At 42.0% G+C, this 18,570-nt stretch overlaps 2 protein-coding genes across 4 annotated transcripts in view; one reads left to right on the top strand and one right to left on the bottom strand.

The window, feature by feature from the left end:
• SENP1 (SUMO specific peptidase 1) overlaps positions 1–15,603 on the bottom strand; it is a 64,920-nt gene extending 49,317 nt beyond the window's left edge. The window contains exons 1-4 of one of the 2 annotated variants that reach the window (XM_010352252.3): positions 15,516–15,603; positions 11,034–11,081; positions 7,610–7,740; positions 5,959–6,043 (exon numbers count right to left, since the gene is read on the bottom strand). In XM_010352252.3, the coding sequence (XP_010350554.2) occupies positions 5,959–6,043; positions 7,610–7,740; positions 11,034–11,037 (220 nt within the window). In that variant the 5' untranslated portion in view covers positions 11,038–11,081; positions 15,516–15,603. The other variant, XM_010352251.3, reaches the window with a different exon arrangement.
• The window catches only part of PFKM (phosphofructokinase, muscle), a 46,712-nt gene continuing 42,980 nt past the window's right edge, over positions 14,839–18,570 (top strand). Inside the window, exons 1-3 of one of the 2 annotated variants that reach the window (XM_074403191.1) lie at positions 15,604–15,800; positions 17,327–17,417; positions 18,041–18,163. In XM_074403191.1, coding sequence (XP_074259292.1) covers positions 17,336–17,417; positions 18,041–18,163 — 205 coding nt within the window. In that variant the 5' untranslated portion in view covers positions 15,604–15,800; positions 17,327–17,335. Of the gene's footprint in view, positions 14,907–15,603; positions 15,801–17,326; positions 17,418–18,040; positions 18,164–18,570 lie in introns of those variants that run through there. The other variant, XM_074403193.1, reaches the window with a different exon arrangement.

Here is an 18,570-nt window from a genome sequence, read left to right on the forward strand (position 1 = left end):
GCATGAGCAAAATAATTTCTTTGCATCCTAATCTACTTTTCTTTGTTTAGGGTTAAACTTTTTTTTTTTTTTTTCTTGAGACAGGGTCTCACTCTGTCTCCCATGCTGAAGTGCAGTGGCACCATCATGGCTCATTATAGCCTTGACCTTACAGGCTCAAGAGATCCTCCCACCTCAGCTTCCTCAGTAGCAGGGACTGCAGGTGCATGTCACCATGCCCAGGTAATTTATTTTTATTGTTTGTTAAGACAGGGTCTCAATACATTGCCTGGGCTGGTCTCCAACTCCTGGGCTCAAGTGATCCTCCCACCTTGGCTTCCCAGAGTACTGGGATTACAGGCATGTAAAGTTTTTACTGAAACAAAGTAAACTGCAACAAAGTATTTAAAACTTTATTTAAAAACAAAATCAATGTTTTTAATACCCTAATCTTCAGTGGTTTGAGAAGCAAATTTTTTAAAAACTTGATCGACAGAGGTCAATCCAATAAAGCAATAAAGAAGTTCCAGATCCTAGATCCTAAAGTTGGGGTCTTACTGTTCATTTTCATCCTGGTGGAGGAAGGGGCAGAGGGTGAGAGAGAAGACAAATACCAATAAAGTCAGTATCACCAGATTAAGGCAGGTAAACTGAGAGTCCATGTTGAGCCCAATCAAGAGGTAAGGCACAAGGTGATGATCACAGCAACCGATGTGGTGATTATTAGAAAAGAATACATCCAAAAGAAAGAGCAGAATTGGAATGGATGTGGAAAGAGAAAGAAGTTTTTTTAAAGTCCATAATAGAAAGTACTTTTTTTTTTTTTTTTTTTTTGAGATGGATTCTTGCTCTGTTGATCAGGCTGGAGTGCAGTGGCACGATCTCAGTTCACTGCAATCTCCACCTCCCAGGTTTAAGCAATTCTCCCGCCTCAGCCTCCCAAGTAGCTGGAACTACAGGTGTGTGCCACCATGCCCAGCAATTTTTGTATTTTTAGTACAGACAGGGTTTCACCATGTTGGCCAGGATGGTCTCGATTTCTTGACGTCGTGATCCGCCCACCTTGGCCTCCCAAAGTGCTGGGATTACAGGTGTGAGCCACCATGCCTGGACAAAAGTAGGCTTTTTTTAGACTTCATCATAAGAAAAAAGTATATAGACCATTGACATTCACAGATATAAAATTCGATTTTTAGAAAGTGACCTTTGAGGTCTGTGACATGCCATAAGCTTGTTTGATCAGGGACTAGAAGAAATTTGTTAGAGGTACAAATGTGAGTCCTCTGCTTCAAGCTGTGAGTAATTTAGAGAATGAGTTTAATACGTAATCCAGTACCCCATTTCAGTATGACTTTATTATTCACTGTTATTCTTTAATCATCATCACATAACTTTTACGAAATAATTCTTTTCCAAAACAAGGTACTCAAGTGAGATAAAGCTTTAGTTTAAGACTGTTGATATGAGAATCAATCTGTGGTTTGAGGATAAACAAAAGAAAAATACGGCCGGGCGCGGTGGCTCAAGCCTGTAATCCCAGCACTTTGGGAGGCCGAGGCGGGTGGATCACAAGGTCAAGAGATCGAGACCATCTTGGTCAACATGGTGAAACCCCGTCTCTACTAAAAATACAAAAAAAAATAGCTGGGCATGGTGGTGCGTGCCTGTAATCCCAGCTACTCAGGAGGCTGAGGCAGGAGAATTGCCTGAACCCAGGAGGCGGAGGTTGCGGTGAGCTGAGATCGCGCCATTGCACTCCAGCCTGGGTAACAAGAGCGAAACTCCGTCTCAAAAAAAAAAAAAAAGAAAGAAAAATACAACTCTCAACAATCATGTAACTGAGTAGAAAACCAAGGAATCTGGCCAAACGTTAGGATTGAAGATAATCTTAGATATATTTTTTATGAATACCAAGGGTTTACTGAAATTTAGAAGAAAAAAGCTCTATATACCAATGCTTTTAAGCCATTTTATTAACAATAGCTAAAAATTGTAAGGGTAAATGTGCACCCAAACCACAGGGAAAATAACGAAGCCAATTAAGGCACACGCCCATTATCCCAAATCAAATGCTTGAGTCTAGTTCTATATACAAATTTTAAATTTTAGGAATTTTAGAAAGATAACCTAGTATATTAGGTAACACCTTCAAGTATAATCTCTAATAGAGACTATATTTGAATCAAACATGTTATCTGTAATCAAACATGTTATCTGCAGCAAAATGTGAAAATACTCATTTTTACAGAAATTTTCTTTTCTTTTTTTTTTTTTGAGACGGAGTTTCACTCTTCTTACCCAGGCTGGAGTGCAATGGCGCGATCTCGGCTCACCGCAACCTCCACCTCCTGGGTTCAGGTAATTCTCCTGCCTCAGCCTCCTGAGTAGCTGGGATTACAGGCACGTGCCACCATGCCCAGCTAATTTTTTGTATTTTTAGTAGAGACGGGGTTTCACCATGTTGACCAGGATGGTCTCGATCTCTCGACCTCGTGATCCACCCGCCTTGGCCTCCCAAAGTGCTGGGATTACAGGCTTGAACCACCGCGCCTGGCCTTTTACAGAAATTTAAAAAACAAAATATCAACAGCTTCATGTCAGTTCAAGTAGGTTTTACTAAGAAATGAATTCAGGTCAGGTATTTTTTTTTTTTTTGGAGATGGAGTCTCACTCAGTCGCCGAGGCTGGAATGCAATGGCATGATCTTGGCTCACTGTAACCTCCACCTCCTGAGTTCAGGTGATTCTCCTGCCTCAGCCTCCCAAGTAGCTGGGATTACAGGTGTCCTCCAACACACCCAGCTAATCTTTGTGTTTTTAGTAGAGACGGGGTTTCACCACGTTGTCCAGGCTAGTCTCGAACGCCTGACCTCTGTTGATCCACCTGCTTTAGCCTCCCCAGGTGTGGGATAACAGGCATGGGCCTTCACACCCAGCCTCAGGTCAGGTTTTGAAACCAGATGAGTTGTGAAAAGTTCTTTGGTTTTCAGAGGTTTTTGTTTTGGAATTACATATAAAGGACTGTGGATGTGCACATCAATTCCATGAATCAGCAGAAAATGATTTAAAAAAAAAAAAAAGAAAGAAAAGATGCTGTCAGATGAAAAACTAAAACTATCAGCCTGGACAATATGGCGAAACTCCATCTCTACCAAAAAATACAAAAATTAGCTAGGCATGGTGGCATGCACCTGTAGTTCCAGCTACTCAGGGGGCTGAGGTGGAAGGATCACAGCCCAGGAGGTTGAGATTGCAGTGAGCTGTCATCACACCACTGCACTCTAGCCAGGGCAACAGAGTGAGACCCTGTCCCAAAAAAGAATTAAAATTAAAAAGTGAGTTAAGGCCGGGCACGGTGGCTCAAGCCTGTAATCCCAGCACTTTGGGAGGCCGAGGCGGGTGGATCATGAGGTCAAGAGATCGAGACCATCCTGGTCAACATGGTGAAACCCCGTCTCTACTAAAGGTGCAAAAAATTAGCTGGGCATGGTGGCGCGTGCCTGTAATCCCAGCTACTCAGGAGGCTGAGGCAGGAGAATTGCCTGAACCCAGGAGGTGGAGGTTGCAGTGAGCCAAGATCGCGCCATTGCACTCCAGCCTGGGTAACAAGAGCGAAACTCCGTCTCAAAAAAAAAGAAAAAAAAGTGAGTTAAAAAAGATTACATGTGTCAAGTAATACAATGTATAATATGTATGCACACACAGATAATCAGAAGAGACGACAGAGATTTGAGTTAAATAAGAGTTGAATTAGATGGAGTGCAGTGGCTCACACCTGTAATCTCAGCACTTTGGGAGGCCTAGACAGAAGAATCACTTGAGCCCAGGAGTTTCAAACCAGCCTGTGCAATGAAGCAAAACCCTCATCTCTATAAATAATTTTTTCAAACATTAGCCAGGCATGGTGGCATGCACCTGTAGTCCTAGCTACTAGGGAGACTGAAACAGAAGAATTGCCTAAGCCCAGGAGGTCAAGACTGCAGTGAGCCGTGATCACGTCACCATACTCCAAACTGGGAGACAGAGTGAGACTCTGTCTCAAAAAAAAAAAAAAAAAAATTAAAAAATAGGCCACGCGTGGTGGCTCATGCCTATAATCCCAGTACTTTGAGAGGCCAAGGTGGATGGATCGCCTGAGGTCAGGAGTTCAAGAACAACCTAGCCAACATGGCAAAACCATGTCCCTACTAAAAATATAAAAATTAGCCAGGCATGGTGGAGGGTGCCTGTAATCATAGCCACTAGGGAGGCTGAAATAGGAGAACTGCTTGAACCCAGGAGGCAGGGGTTGCAGTGAGCCAAGATCGCATCACAGCACTCCAGCCTGGGTGACAGAGAGACTCTGTTTAAAAAAAAAAAAAAATTAATCATTAGAGTTGGGTTATAAGAAGGGAACTCTGAGTATAATTTTCTATATAGCTGTTTATTATTAAGCAATTGTTTTAACTTAAGGCAGAGATTCTATCCAATGGTAAACTGGCATATGAAATTATAAGCAAACACAGCCTGAGTTCAAATGGAAACAATGATCATCTAATTTCATTAACCATTCAACTGTTCTTCCTCTGTCATTAATAATGAGCTATCAAATCAGATTTCAGACTCTGTTCATCAAAAAAGCCTTCTCAATAATAATTGTAGTAGAGTTACTTTCTGAGAAAATTGATTTTTGGATACAAATTATGCACATACTATGGAAGGCTAGTGCCCAGGGTAGATAAAGTATCACCCACTTAAATCACATTTAAATACAGTATAAATTTAAAAGAGCATCATACTAATGACTTTTTAGGGGAGGAGATTTCATCTTCCTGACAAAGAATCCTAAAGAAGCCAAATAACAAGAATAATTATTATTTGCATTCCGTATTTATAATTCCAGTTTATCCTTATAAAAATCCGGCTGGGTACAGTGGCTCACACCTGTAATCCCAGCACTTTGGGAGGCAGAGGCAGGCAGATCACTTGAGGTCAAGAGTTTCAGACCAGGCTGGTCAACATGGTGAAACCCCATCTCTACTAAAATTACAAAAGTTAGCTGTGGTGGGGCACCTGTAATCCCAGCTACCAGGGAGGTTGAGGCAGGAGAATTGCTTGAACCCGAGAGATGGAGGTTGCAGTGAGCCGAGATCACACCACTGCACTTCAGCCTGGGCAACAGAGGGAGACTCCATCTCAAAAAAAGAAGAAAAAAAATCCTATTAAAGCAGTTTCAGAAGTATAACTAGCATTCCCATATAGTGGCAAAGCAAGGAGATTGAAGCATGAGGAGTAAAAAGACCTGGGAAGACTACTGTCATCTTCCTGAGTCCTACTGCCAAAGGGCTAACCAATCAAACTCTTAGTTTCCCAAGGCAGAGGCAGAAGACTGTAAGTCCAAATCTTAGTAAGAGGGCAGATGATAAGTCAGGCAGGCCACAGGATAAGAACAGCCTAGAGAATGCTGACTTCTGTCATGGATCACAAGTTAAATAGGCAAGCCCTTGAATATGCAAGCATATGGCTGTGGCAGGTGCTAGAGGGAAACCCATAGTTAACATTTCCTGCCCTGAAAGAAGGACAAGCTGAGAAAGAAATAAATTTTCAGGTTTCATGGTTTCAAGCAGAACAGAAATAAAACTAGCTCTGTGATTTAAATTAATGCAAAACACACACGCTTTACCCGTATCACATCCACATATCCCCCAAAAAAGTTAAAAACAAAGCTGTATTGCTTTTTACAATGGCATTATGGACAGTTAGATTAGATTCTCAAAACACTTTCCCACTAAAAAGCTAGTATTTGGTTGAGACTAAATCATTAAAGTACCATAGCAATCATATACAAACAAAAAGCCATTTAAGTGATGATATTTTAGTGGAGACAATACCATCTTGTTTTTGACAATGTTTTTACTTTTAGAGATGATAAACATAAATGATATGCTATGAAGAAATCCAAAAGGTATAAAGTTCCTTTACTCCAAGTAACGTGTCATACCTGAGTAATAGCTTGGATTATAAGCTGCACTTCTTGTGGAACATGTAAAAGATCGGTCCAAATGTCCTTGCCTGGAAGATAAAATCTAAACAAAGCAGAAGATTTTTCTTAAGTCACTTTTTTGTTTTTTTTTTAGATGAAGTCTCACTCTCGTCGCCCAGGCTGGAGCGCAATGGCACGATCTTTGCTCACTGCAACCTCCATCTCCTGAGTTCAAGTGATTCTCCTGCCTCAGCCTCCTGGGTAGCTGGGATTACAGGCATGTGCCACCACAACTGGCTAAATTTTGTATTTTTAGTAGAGATGGGGTTTTACCATGTTAGCCAGGGTGGTCTTGAACTCTAGACCTCAGGTGACCCACCCATCTCCGCCTCCCAAAGTGCTGGAATTACAGACATGAGCTACCGCGCCCAGCCAAGTCACATTTTTTACAATAAAATGAAATAAAAAAATATACTAGGAAAAATGTATATTAAAAAAGACTATAGGCTAGGTGCAGTGGCTCATGCCTATAATCCCAGCACTTTGGAAAGCCGAGGCAGAAGGATCACTTGAGTCAGAGAGTTCAAGACTAGCAATGGACATGGAAAGACCCTGTGTCTCTAAATAAATGAAGACTATAGCAGAAGTTAAGACTATTTCAGAACTCAATATACTTAATTATATTTACATATTATAATTACTAGTATTACATACTAATAAGAAAGGAAAACACATAGACAATCTAATGAAATGATTCAGGCTTCAAGAAAAAAACAGGCAAAATATCTGTTATACAACTTAATTCAAAGAATGTTCAGTAAAAAGCATGTATTTAGTATATTCTCTCTGAAAGCTAGTTATAACACATATTAAAAAGGCTGGGAAAATCCAGCCTTTTACTCTCTTGGTAACTTTACAGATACAGTTCTTAATCAGAGGTGGTGCTGTACCCTGAGCACATATCTGAAAATGTGTGGATATATATTAAATATTAAAATGATTATGGGGGGGTTGATGCTACAGATATTTAGTGCCTAGGGGTCACAGATGCTAAACAACCTATTATACTTAGGAAAGAATCACACATCAAAAAATGATCTCATCCAAATTACTAATGGCTGTCCTACTGCGATAGACTGTTTTATTAACAGTGCTCCCTACAATTTCATGTGCATATATATCAAATGAGGATTTTTTCAAATACAGATTCTGATTCAGTCATATGGGGTAAAGCCTGAGAGTCTGCATTTCTACCAACCTCCCAAGTAATGTGGATGCTGCTGGTCCTGAACCAGACCTTGAGAAACCAAGCATTATGGCAGAGACATCTCAGAGCTGCTGTATATTTTCACATTTCTCCCCCATTTAAGGCTCAGCAATTTTAAGCAATAGTTTAAAAGAACACTTATCTGTGTATAAGTAATTTTAAAATTCAGAGACAGTAAGTTTTCTAAAAGGTACTGTTCTCAAGGAACTCATACACAGCCTATCTTGTCTTAACTTTCTTGTCCTAATTTGAATACATGAGCAAAATTCCAAACACTAAAATTATTCTAAAAAGTTTATATCTATGCTTGTATTTTTGAGTGTGGCACTTAAATTACGTAAGATGAAAACTTATGATCAGCCAAAATGATTAATTAATTAAACAATGAAAATAGGTCCTAACCTGCTGGTCAGAAAGCGAAAGCTGGTCCTCTGGAAAACCTGTTTGTGGCAGGAGGTGGGTTTTGAATATGGAGTTGTGGTTCACTAAAGTCACTTCTCCAGCATCCATCCTCACCCTGTCAGCAATATCATCTGGGGAGAGAGTCTGGATTAGTTCAAGTCACATAATTCTTCAGTAATGTTTTTCCTATGAACCAATCTTTTCACCTAATAAAAACAATTCCTACTTGGGCAAGGTGCCTCATGCCCATCCCAGCACTTTGAGAGGCTGAGGCAGGAGGATTGTTTGAGGCCATAAGTTCAAGACCTATCTAAGGAACATAGCAAGACCCTATCTCTACAAGAAATTTAAAAATTAGCCAGCAGGCTGAGTGCCGTCCCAGCACTTTGAGAAGTTGAGGAAGGCGGATCACAAGGTCAGGAGTTCAAGACCAGCCTGATCAACATGGTGAAACCCCCATCTCTACTAAAAATACAAAAATTATCTGGGCATGGTGGTGGGCACCTGTAATCCCAGCTACTCTGGAGTCTGAGGCAGGAGAATCACTTGAACCTGGGAGGTGGAGGTTGCAGTGAGCCAGTATCGCACCACTGCACTCCAGCCTGGGAAACAAGAGCAAAATTCCATCTCAAAAAAAAAAAAAAATTAGCCACCCAATGAGGCTTGTGTCTGCAGTCTCAGCTACTCGGGAAGCTGAGGCAGGAGGATTCCCTTGAGCCCAGGAGTTCAAATTTACAGTAAGCTATCGTCACATCACTGCACTCTACTCCAGCCTAAGAGACAGAGGGAGTCCCTGTGTATAAAAAAACAAGCAAAAAGACAAAAAGAACCTCAAAGAACAACTCTACAGTCAAATAAAATCCCTCTTTCATAGCTAACCAATGGCAAAAATCTCATAATGTCATTGTCAAGAGGTCCATGTGCAGAAACTGGGTCATTTGAAATCATTTGAGGCCATCTACCAAACAGTTCAAAACTTGTACACATATAAAAACACCCTAATTTAAAGCTTTAAAAATAACAGGGCCAGGCAAAGATGGCTCACCACCTGTAATCCTAGCACTTTAGAAGGCCGAGATGGGCGGATGCCTTGAGCCCAGGAGTTAGAGACGAGCCTGGGCGATATGGCGAAATCTCGTCTCTATTTTTAAAAAAAATCATTAGCCAGACGTGGTTAATGTCTGTAATGTGCATGCCTGTAATCCCAGACACTCAGAAGGCTGAGAGGCTGAGCTGGGAGGATCATCTGGGGCTGGGGAGGTCAAGACTGCCGTGAGCCATGACGGGGTCACTACTACACTCCAGCCTGGGTGACAGTGTGAGACCCTGTCTCTTAAAAAAAAACAAAAGAGGCCGGGTACCATGGCTCACACCTGTAATGCCAGCATTTTGGGAGGCTGAGGTGGTGGATCGTGAGGTCAGGAGTTCAAGACCAGACTGGCCAACATGGTGAAACCCTATCTCTACTAAAAAATACAACAATTAGCTGGACATGGTGGCTTGTTCCTGTAATCCCAGCTACTTCGGAGGCTGAGGGAAGAGAATTGCTTAAACAGGAACCCATGAGTCGGAGGTTACAGTGAGCTGAGATCACGCCACTGCACTCCAGCCTGGGCTACAGAGCAAGACTCCATCTCAAAAAAAAAAAAAAAAAAGAAAGAAAGAAAGAAAGGAGCCATAGTGCTACATGCCTGTAGTCCTAGCTACTTGGGAGGCTGAAGCATGAGAATCGTTTGAGCCCAGGAGGCGGAGGTTGGAGTGAGCCAAGATCACCCCACTGCACTCCAGCCTAGGCAAGAGAGTGAGATTCTGTCTTAAAAATAATAATAATCGGCTGGGCGCGGTGGCTCAAGCCTGTAATCCCAGCACTTTGGGAGGCCGAGGTGGGTGGATCACGAGGTCGAGAGATCGAGACCATCCTGGTCAACATGGTGAAACCCCCTCTCTACTAAAAATACAAAAAATTAGCTGGGTATGGTGGCGCGTGCCTGTAATCCCAGCTACTCGGGAGGCTGAGGCAGGAGAATTGCCTGAACCCAGGAGGCGGAGGTTGCGGTGAGCCGAGATCGCGCCATTGCACTCCAGCCTGGGTAACAAGAGCGAAACTCCGTCTCAAAAAAAAAAAAAAAAAATAATAATAATAATAATAATAATAATCTACGTGAAAAATTTTTTTAAAGCATAATTTTATTCATATTGCTCTTAACAGCTATCAGCTCAATAACTATCATATTATGGCAGAATCTTACTTTAGAATCATTTTTGATAACTTTGCTAGCTAGAATAGAAATAATAAGGGTAACAGAACTCAATGATTTACACTGATATCAGCAATGAGAGAAAATAGAAACAAATGAACAGGGAAGGAGAAGGCAGACTAAGGAAAAGGAAAACACAGAATAGAGAAAGCTAATGTGAATGTAAAAAGAACATATGGGATGCTATAAGATCTAAGTGTATAGATTTTTCAACTTATTCCTAAATTGGCTACTAGTCCTCACCTTATATTGGTCCCCTTTACAGACATAAAACACTATAAATGAAATAGTGAAAAATGTTCTACTCACAATCAATTCTCAGTAACACTAGCTAAATGAAATAGAATACTTACATTAATCAAATTATCTATCATTTAGAAGTCAGTATAACATAGTACTAAAGAACAAGAACTCTTAGTTGGGCGTGATGGCTCACCCCTGTAATCCCAGCACTGTGGGAGGCCAAGGCAGGCAGATCACGTGAGGTCAGGAGTTTGAGACCAGCCTGGCCAACATGGTGAAACCCCATCTCTACTGAAAATACAAAAATTAACCTGATACAGTGGCACATGTTTGTAATCCTAGCTACTTGGGCAGCTGAGGCAGGGGGACTGCTTGAACCCAAGAGGCAGAGGTTGCAGTGAACTGCAATTGTACCACTACGCTCCAGCCTGGGTGACAGAGTGAGACTCCATCTCAAGAAAAAAAAAAAAGGACGGGACCTCTGAAACCAGAGTACCTAGGTTTAAATCCTGGCTCTGCCAGTTACAGTACATGACTCTAGGCAAGCTTCTTAACCTCTGTCTCAGTTTCCTTATTGATATAATAGGGATATAAGTATCCTTGTAAGATGGTTGTAAGGATTAAATGGACTAATACATTCTAAATACTTAGAACAGGGTCTAGTACATAGAAATGTTTGCTTGGGTATAGTTGGCTTTTTCAATACAATCATTGAGATAATACTCCTAAATGAGTACATAAACAATGTTCTAACCAAAAGATAATTATATTTGGTATACAGTATTACATAATTAGGATTAAGATCTCTCACAAAATTATTATTAAGTACAAAGATATAAATACTGGAAATGTTAAGAAAACCCATTCTTTCACTCCAGCTTAACCAATAAGAGTAGCTAACAGGATTCAACAACTAGTCTTACCCATTTCAAGTCTTTTCACATCACTGACTTTAGCAAAGATACAAAGTCCTATAAAAGAAGACAAAAACAGAAAAATTACATACTGAAACACCTACTTCACTTAATTTTAGAGGGTGCAGCTAGTAGAAGTAACATTTGTTTGTGTGTGTGTGTGTGTTTTTTTTTTTTTTTCTTTTTTTCCAGTTTCCAATGTTTGTGTTCTTAGTAGAGAAAACTGTAAGGTGCAAAGAGTTGACTTAATGGAAAAAGAGTAAAAACTAAAACTAGCTTGAGGTACTTCCAAACATTTCTGCAACCTGTGCTAAATTAAACAGCAATTAAAGACTGCCCATGGAATCACAGAATATTAAAGCAAGAAGCAAGTTGGGAGAGCCAACCCTTAAGAGACTGGGGGGTTTCCATAAAGTCACAATGTTAGCAACTACACCAAAATTACAACCTAGAAATTCTTCCCAATCCATTGTTCTATTACCTCACGCTAAATCACTTCATAAACAAGTGACAGACTTTGTGATGGTCCTCTTAAGACTTTTCTTCCATGTCTTACTCAGTGACTTGATACTCTAATGACAATCAAGGACTGCTTTGCAGTAGTACGAAGTACTTCCCCTCAATCATCAATCAAACTGATACAAACCAAAGCTCCTTTGCCTATATAAAAATTAGTGTTTCCTCTGATGTATCCACTTTTTCCACAAAATAAAGATGTTAAAAAACCAAAGAGCTGGCCGGGCATGGTGGCTCACACTTGTAATCCCAACACTTTGGGAGGTCAAGGAGGGTAGATCACTTGAAGTCAGGAGTTCAAGGCCAGCCTGGCCAACATGGTGAAATCCATCTTTACTAAAAATACAAAAATTAGCCAGGTGTGGTGGTGCGCACCTGTAGTACCAGCTACTCGGAAGGCTGAGACAGGAGAATTGCTTGAACCCAGGAAGCAGAGGTTGCAGTGAGCTGAGATACCACCACTGCACTCCAGCCTGGGCAACAACAACAACAACAACAACAACAAAAACCCCAAACTATTTGGAACTAGGTTAATAAACATATCTTTAGCACATATGGTCTTGGGAGATTTCCAAGAGGAGGAAGACACTAGGGATGATAATAGTCACACCTATATATATTTATAATCTTATAACCATATTTTTTAAAATATCAAGCACTTCATCAACTACATAGCAATCCTAGGGATTCAATGTATTCGTAAGACTGGATGATGATAACGGGCATTCTTTGTGGTCACAATAATGAAACTCACACAAAGAAAGGCTGCTTAAAGTTCTCTTGGCATAGCTATAGACTAAGCAGAGTAATCATCTGATTACCTCGTCTTACCAGGAAGGATCCCTAAAGAATTTAAGGCTTAGATTTAGGTTTCAAATATATTTCCAAATGCTCAACTTAAAAGGCTTCTTTATCTAAAAATTCTTCAGATATTCTTTCTCCTTCTTTCTTCTTTAACAGAGTAGAATCCCCGGGGTTCCAGATTAAGGGTATTAAGGGGGGAAAAAATCATATCAACCAATATATTAGCAACACTTTTTTTTGACATTTTACTCTTTAAGGTTGCTTTAATTGTCATCACTAGCCTTTTTTTTTTTTTTTTTAATAAACTATTAAGAAGAATACCAATTTAAAAGCCTGGTGCCCAACAGAATAATCCCATGTTAATCTCCTTGCATTTTCTTGAGACAGATGTGAAAAGAAAAGGAAGCTAGAAATTCAAAGAATTCTACAGATTATATCCAGAGAGGTTAAGTGACTTGCCTGAAATCACAAAGATGCGCAAAAAGAAGATTAGAATCCATGTATCCTGACTCCAGGGCAAACACACATTTCAAACATCATACAACTTCAAATCCTTTAACACAACCTCAAAGACTCATACACATTGGCAATTTAAAAGTAATCCCTCACTAACCCTGAGGAATCCACACTGATTTATGATTTTTAAATAAAGCCCCACATTTATATTTTAATACAAATACATCCAGCTTTTTCAGTGCGCTTACGATACATTCTTTTAGCCACTTGCAGTTCCACTGGGAGAAGGAATATTTTACCCCAAGATTCTCCATGAAAATGTTAAATCTGGCATCTCTGATGCCACTAAATTCCTGCAACTGAAAAAATATTTTCTTTAAAAAAAAAGTATTCTAAGCCGGGCGCGGTGGCTCAAGCCTGTAATCCCAGCACTTTGGGAGGCTGAGGCGGGTGGATCACGAGGTCAAGAGATCGAGACCATTCTGGTCAACATGATGAAACCCCGTCTCTACTAAAAATACCAAAAATCAGCTGGGCACGGTGGTGCGTGCCTGTAATCCCAGCTACTCAGGAAGCTGAGGCAGGAGAATTGCCTGAACCCAGGAGGCGGAGGTTGCGGTGAGCCGAGATCGCGCCATTGCACTCCAGCCTGGGTAACAAGAGCGAAACTCCGTCTCAAAACAACAACAACAACAACAACAACAACAACAACAACAACAAAGTATTCTAATAATTCATTTCCTAGTACACACTGGTCATTTAATTTACTGAAAGACCATAAGCAGTTACAGATATTCAGATGAAGTCAGGTTAGTAGCTGAACACAAGGTGAAGGGAAATCTGAAAGAACAAAAAAGATCAGTCTTGACAACTGCGGTGAAACATTTATAGCCTTCCACATATGCAAAGAAGGGATTATAAAAGACAAAGTTCAGGGCTGAAGTGAAGTTACTAGAAAATATATACTGAGGTAATGCTAGCTTTATCCAGGACCAAGATGTGGTTAGTACAATTTATGACATGAGAAGGGTATGAAAGCAATCATGTGAAATCACCCTTTTCCAAGTTCTGAAAAACAATTAGGTGTACAACAGTTGTACTGCATCATCATGTGTTTGAGGTTATTTCTTCCCCTCTATTTTTACATGTAATCTCTCCCAATCAGACTCTAACACCTTAAACACCTTAATACTCTAATGCAGTAAACCCTAAGTATCCAAATTTTTTCATACACACTCATTTACTGTGCACCAACTACATGTAGGGTGCTGGGAATACAAAAATGATTAAGAAAGCCTCCCTGCCACTGAGAAGCTCACTGTCTAGTAGGGAAAGCCAGATCCGTAAACAGATACAGCAAGACAGTAGAGCTAGCACAACTGATAGAAGCAGAAGTTGGGAAGAAAAGGACAGATTTCCAAAGCAATAGTCAACAACTGCATTCCCTTAGCCAGAAGTAGCAGAACCTGTTTTTGTATCCATCCACTCCCTCCAGACAGCTCGTTAGATTAGTGATATGAACACCATCTTTGCAATTGGGATAATTAATTTTAGTCAGTTAAAAATGAATAAGCCTTCCTAAAAGGTACTAAAGAAGAAAAATAAAGGGGGCGGGGGAGGGAGTGTAAAGTGGAAGTAGGTAAGGGATCATCCTTCAAGAGATGCTTAAAGTTTCATTGTAACTGTAATTTGAAAGTCAGGGTAATCTGTATTTCAAAGCGAGTCCTTAACACAAATTATTTCTATGAACGATAAAGATTTAGGAGATGATGTGATCTAATCCATCCAGAATAACCAATTACAAAGACCCTCAGTCAAATAGTTGGTAGTAGATAAAAGGCTTCATATGAATATTACAAGAATCACCACCACTGCAAATAGAATTAAGTGTACCAAATATGAAGTAAAATGACTTTAACAAGGCTGACTTGAAAGTGATAAAGGAGCAAGTTATTGCCAACCAGATAGTGGAAATACTGCACCGGCACCGATAAACAGAAATCACCAAGCTCAAGGAAAGAGAAACGAGGCATAGATCCAGAGATCACGGTAGGGCACAGCAAGAAAGAGACGGTTCACGGGCATTACCGGGAGGCGATGAGCCAGGTAAGCCAGCTGCGGCAGTTACGGGGATTTTCATAACCTGAGCAGGAGGGTCCAGGCGTTTCTTTCCGGTGGTGGCACTAGCGATACCGCATCTCAGGGAGACACCACCGAGTAAGAGAGTTGGAGAAATGTGTACGTGACACGCAGAAGTAGCCGAGAAACATCGCTCGGGTCTCAAGGAAGGCGGGAGATGAAGCCGCTACCATAGAAAGCCGAGCTTCCCGGGGAAAACAGCTCTCCCTAGAGAAGACCCTGCTCTGGCGGGAAAGCCCCGGAATCCCAACCGGCCTTTTCCCACAAGTACGGCTAGGCGCTGGGATGGGGCCTGCTGTAACGGCTGGGAGGCGGCCTCTCCGCGGCCCAGGAGAGAAGACCAGAGGGAAGGGCCTCAGCTAGCCTAAGGGCCACCGGCCGCCACAGCACGGCCACCGGACAGCAGGGGGGAGGGGAGGTGGTCCCAGGGGGCGGGGCAGAGGAAAAGGCGCCGGCCCCACAGTGCTCCTCGCTTCCGCCCAGTCCAGCCCGGGCCGGCGGACCGGGTCCGACACAGCCTCCTGGCCCAGGCTCCCTCCATCCTCACCCCTCCCCCAGCTTCCCGCCGCCACTCACCGAACCGGAACCGGCTGCCATGCGAAGGGGTTTCCGGCCGGGCGCGGAACGCAAAACCCGGGAACCGCCGCGAACCGGAACCGCCTTCACAGCACCGGAAGAGCCGTTCGGTGGCTGCGGAGGAGGGGGGTTGGGTCGGGAGGTCAAAGAGCAGAGCTAAGGACCAGTGGGACGCCTGCGCGGTGTGGCAAGTCTCGAGAAGTCAAGGGAGCATTTGAGACTAGTCATAATTTCTCAGTTCCCTTTTCAGTCTGGGCTTTTTCGCTTTCTCGTACTCGGAATACTGTTAGTGAGCCCTTCGTCCTATGCTTTTCTCTGTTCCCTCAGCTCCCTTACCCGCCTCCTTCTGGTTCCGCAAGGCGAGTTTTGCTTGCGTTCCAGTTTCTATGGCAGCTTTTCGCTGTGGCCCCAGATCTGCGGAAACCTGTGGCTTCCCCCGACAGATGGGGACCTGAGGTCTGAGTCGATGTCAGGCTATCTCGTGTGCTATTGAGAATCACAGAACGTTAGTGCTTGTAGAGGTTATTGGAGGTATTTTATAGTCTTAACCAGGTTCAGAGAAGTGATTTCCCAAGGGTTTAAGTGCATGGTCCATCTAAGACTAGGAAACAAGTTTCTTAACTTGCAGTCCTATACTCTGCACCACCTCATGCTTGATTGACCAGCAAACAAAAAAGAGAAAGCTTCTTGGGGACGGATTAGGTTAGACTCTGGCAAGATGCAGAACTTTCCAGAAGTCTGGAGGAATTTGAAACATAGGCAGAGCTGTGAGGAAAGCTATTGGGAGTCCACCAGAGATCTGCTTTTCTGGGTAGAGATAGGGAAGGAACCAGGAATCACCTCTGACCTCTGAAGGGCTTTGTTCCTGGATCACATTGATTAACCTGAAATCTGCCATACTTTCTAAGAGAAAATAATGGGAAGAAGTCAGGCGCGGTGGTTCACATCTGTAATCCCAGCACTTTGGGAGGCTGAGGCGGGCAAATCATGAGGTCAGCGGTTCAAGACCAGCCTGACAAACATGGTGAAACCCGGTCTCTACTAAAAAATACAAAAATTAGCTGGGCGTGGTGGCACGCGCCTGTAGTCCCAGCTACTTGGGAGGCTGAGGCAGAAGAATTGCTTGAACCCAGGAGGTGGAGATTACAGTGAGCCGAGATTGCACCACTGCACTCCAAACTGGCGACAGAGCAAGATTCTGTCTCCAAAAATATGTATATTTTGTATGTTTATATACAAAACATAGCCGGGCTTGGTGGCACGCACCTGTATTCCTAGCTACTTGGGAAGCTGAGGCAGGAGACTTGCTTGAACCTGGGAGACGGAGGTTGCAGTGAGCCGAGAACGCCCATTGCACTCCAGCCTGGGCAAGAGAGGGAGACAACGTCTCAAAAATAAAAAAGAAAAAAAGAAAAAGAATGAGAAGAAATATGTTTGCTCATTCAGACTGTTTGTCAAACACCCAGCTTGGCAGGCCTCTGGACCCAGGCCCTGTAGAAGGCTCAGAGAAATCCCCCCTCAGTAGTAGGTCCTTTACACTCATATCACAGCCACAGGCACAGTCTGAGCTCAGGCTTGAAGAAGGGCAGTTTCTGGAGACCCCATGCCTTTCTGATACTCTCAGCAGCTTGCTGAGTTCCTGCCTTATCAAATATATCGAAGTATATTATTTGTGTTGCCTCATAGGCTGATGATTTTGTATTGTCAAGTCCCTAGGCCTAGTAGTATTGAGCATAGCTGGTCCATATCAGTCACGGACATCTTATTCCACATCTCTGTTCATTTGGATTAAACTCTGTCTCTCTTTCTAGGAGACAGCCATGCATAAAGACGAGTTTCATCTGAAATTTTTCATGTGTGTGATTCAATCTCGCCAATTAGTCAGGACTCGTCAGAGAACAGGTACCATTGTCTCCTGATCATACTCTAGTGAGAGAATGGGTTCTCTCACAAGAAGTCTCAATACAGGATGTGAGGCTTTCTAATGTATATATGGATTTTAGGAGTCAGCTGACCTTGTTTATCACATTCTCACTTTGATAAAATATTGATCACTAAGTCGTGTCTTTTCCATGTACAAGTATAGATAAAATTTTGGCCTGGTTTGTTGTGTTGGATGCCAGGCAGATAAGGAGGACTTGAGAGTTGAGGGGGGAACAAAATTTATCCCGTTAGCTGGTCATTGATTTCTGTGTTGTTTTGTGAACTACTTTAACCAGTCTGGGCTCATCTGTGGGAATCTTTATTGTCATTACAACTGACACTCCGAAACTATAAGATAAATCAAGCCCAAAGGAAAAATGGCCTTCATATCCACCCCACCTCAAAGCATTTATGTCAAGGGAATAGAATATTTTTGAGGTAAGAGAGTTGTTGAGAACAATCATCACTTCTCTGATTTTTCACCGGATTTTTGGAAAGAAAGTCCTGGAGAGCTGAGAGTCATAGGGAAAATGAAAGAGAGTAAGAAACACTCCCTACCCTGAAAGTCACCGTGAGTGTGACCTAAAGCTATTGCTTCTCAGCTGAGGAAGCTTCTACTTCCAGCATGCTCATACCAAAGCCACCACCAAAGACAGATACCTTGAAGAGTCTAGATACTACGGATGACCCAGACACCGTGGGAAGCATACCTATTTTTAAAACTGGTAAGGCATGTGGGTAAACAAGGGAGAGAAATGTGGAAAGGAGTATGGGAAAGTGAAAGTTGTATACATAGTATAAATCAACGTAGACCTACCAAAGCTGAAATATAAGTTAAGACCCAAGAGGGAAAGTCTGTGTGTATGTGAAACAGAGAGAGAGAAAGAGAAAGAGGGATGTGGAGTGAAAGGAAGAAGTGAGAGAATTAGGGGTCCTTTGGGAAACAGTAGGGAAATGGACACTTCTCTTTATGAAGATTAACCTAATTTTGTCAATATTAAATCAATTGGCTCGTAACGGTAAACTACTGATCTGGTTTATCCTATTGTCAGCATCCTTGGTATATAAAAATGTGAAACTTAAAAAAATTGACTAAATGAGTTGTAATTTTACAGAATGATTCCAAATATTG

Source organism: Saimiri boliviensis, chromosome 7, assembly GCF_048565385.1.
Source record: "Saimiri boliviensis isolate mSaiBol1 chromosome 7, mSaiBol1.pri, whole genome shotgun sequence".
Taxonomy (NCBI): Eukaryota; Metazoa; Chordata; class Mammalia; order Primates; family Cebidae; genus Saimiri; species Saimiri boliviensis.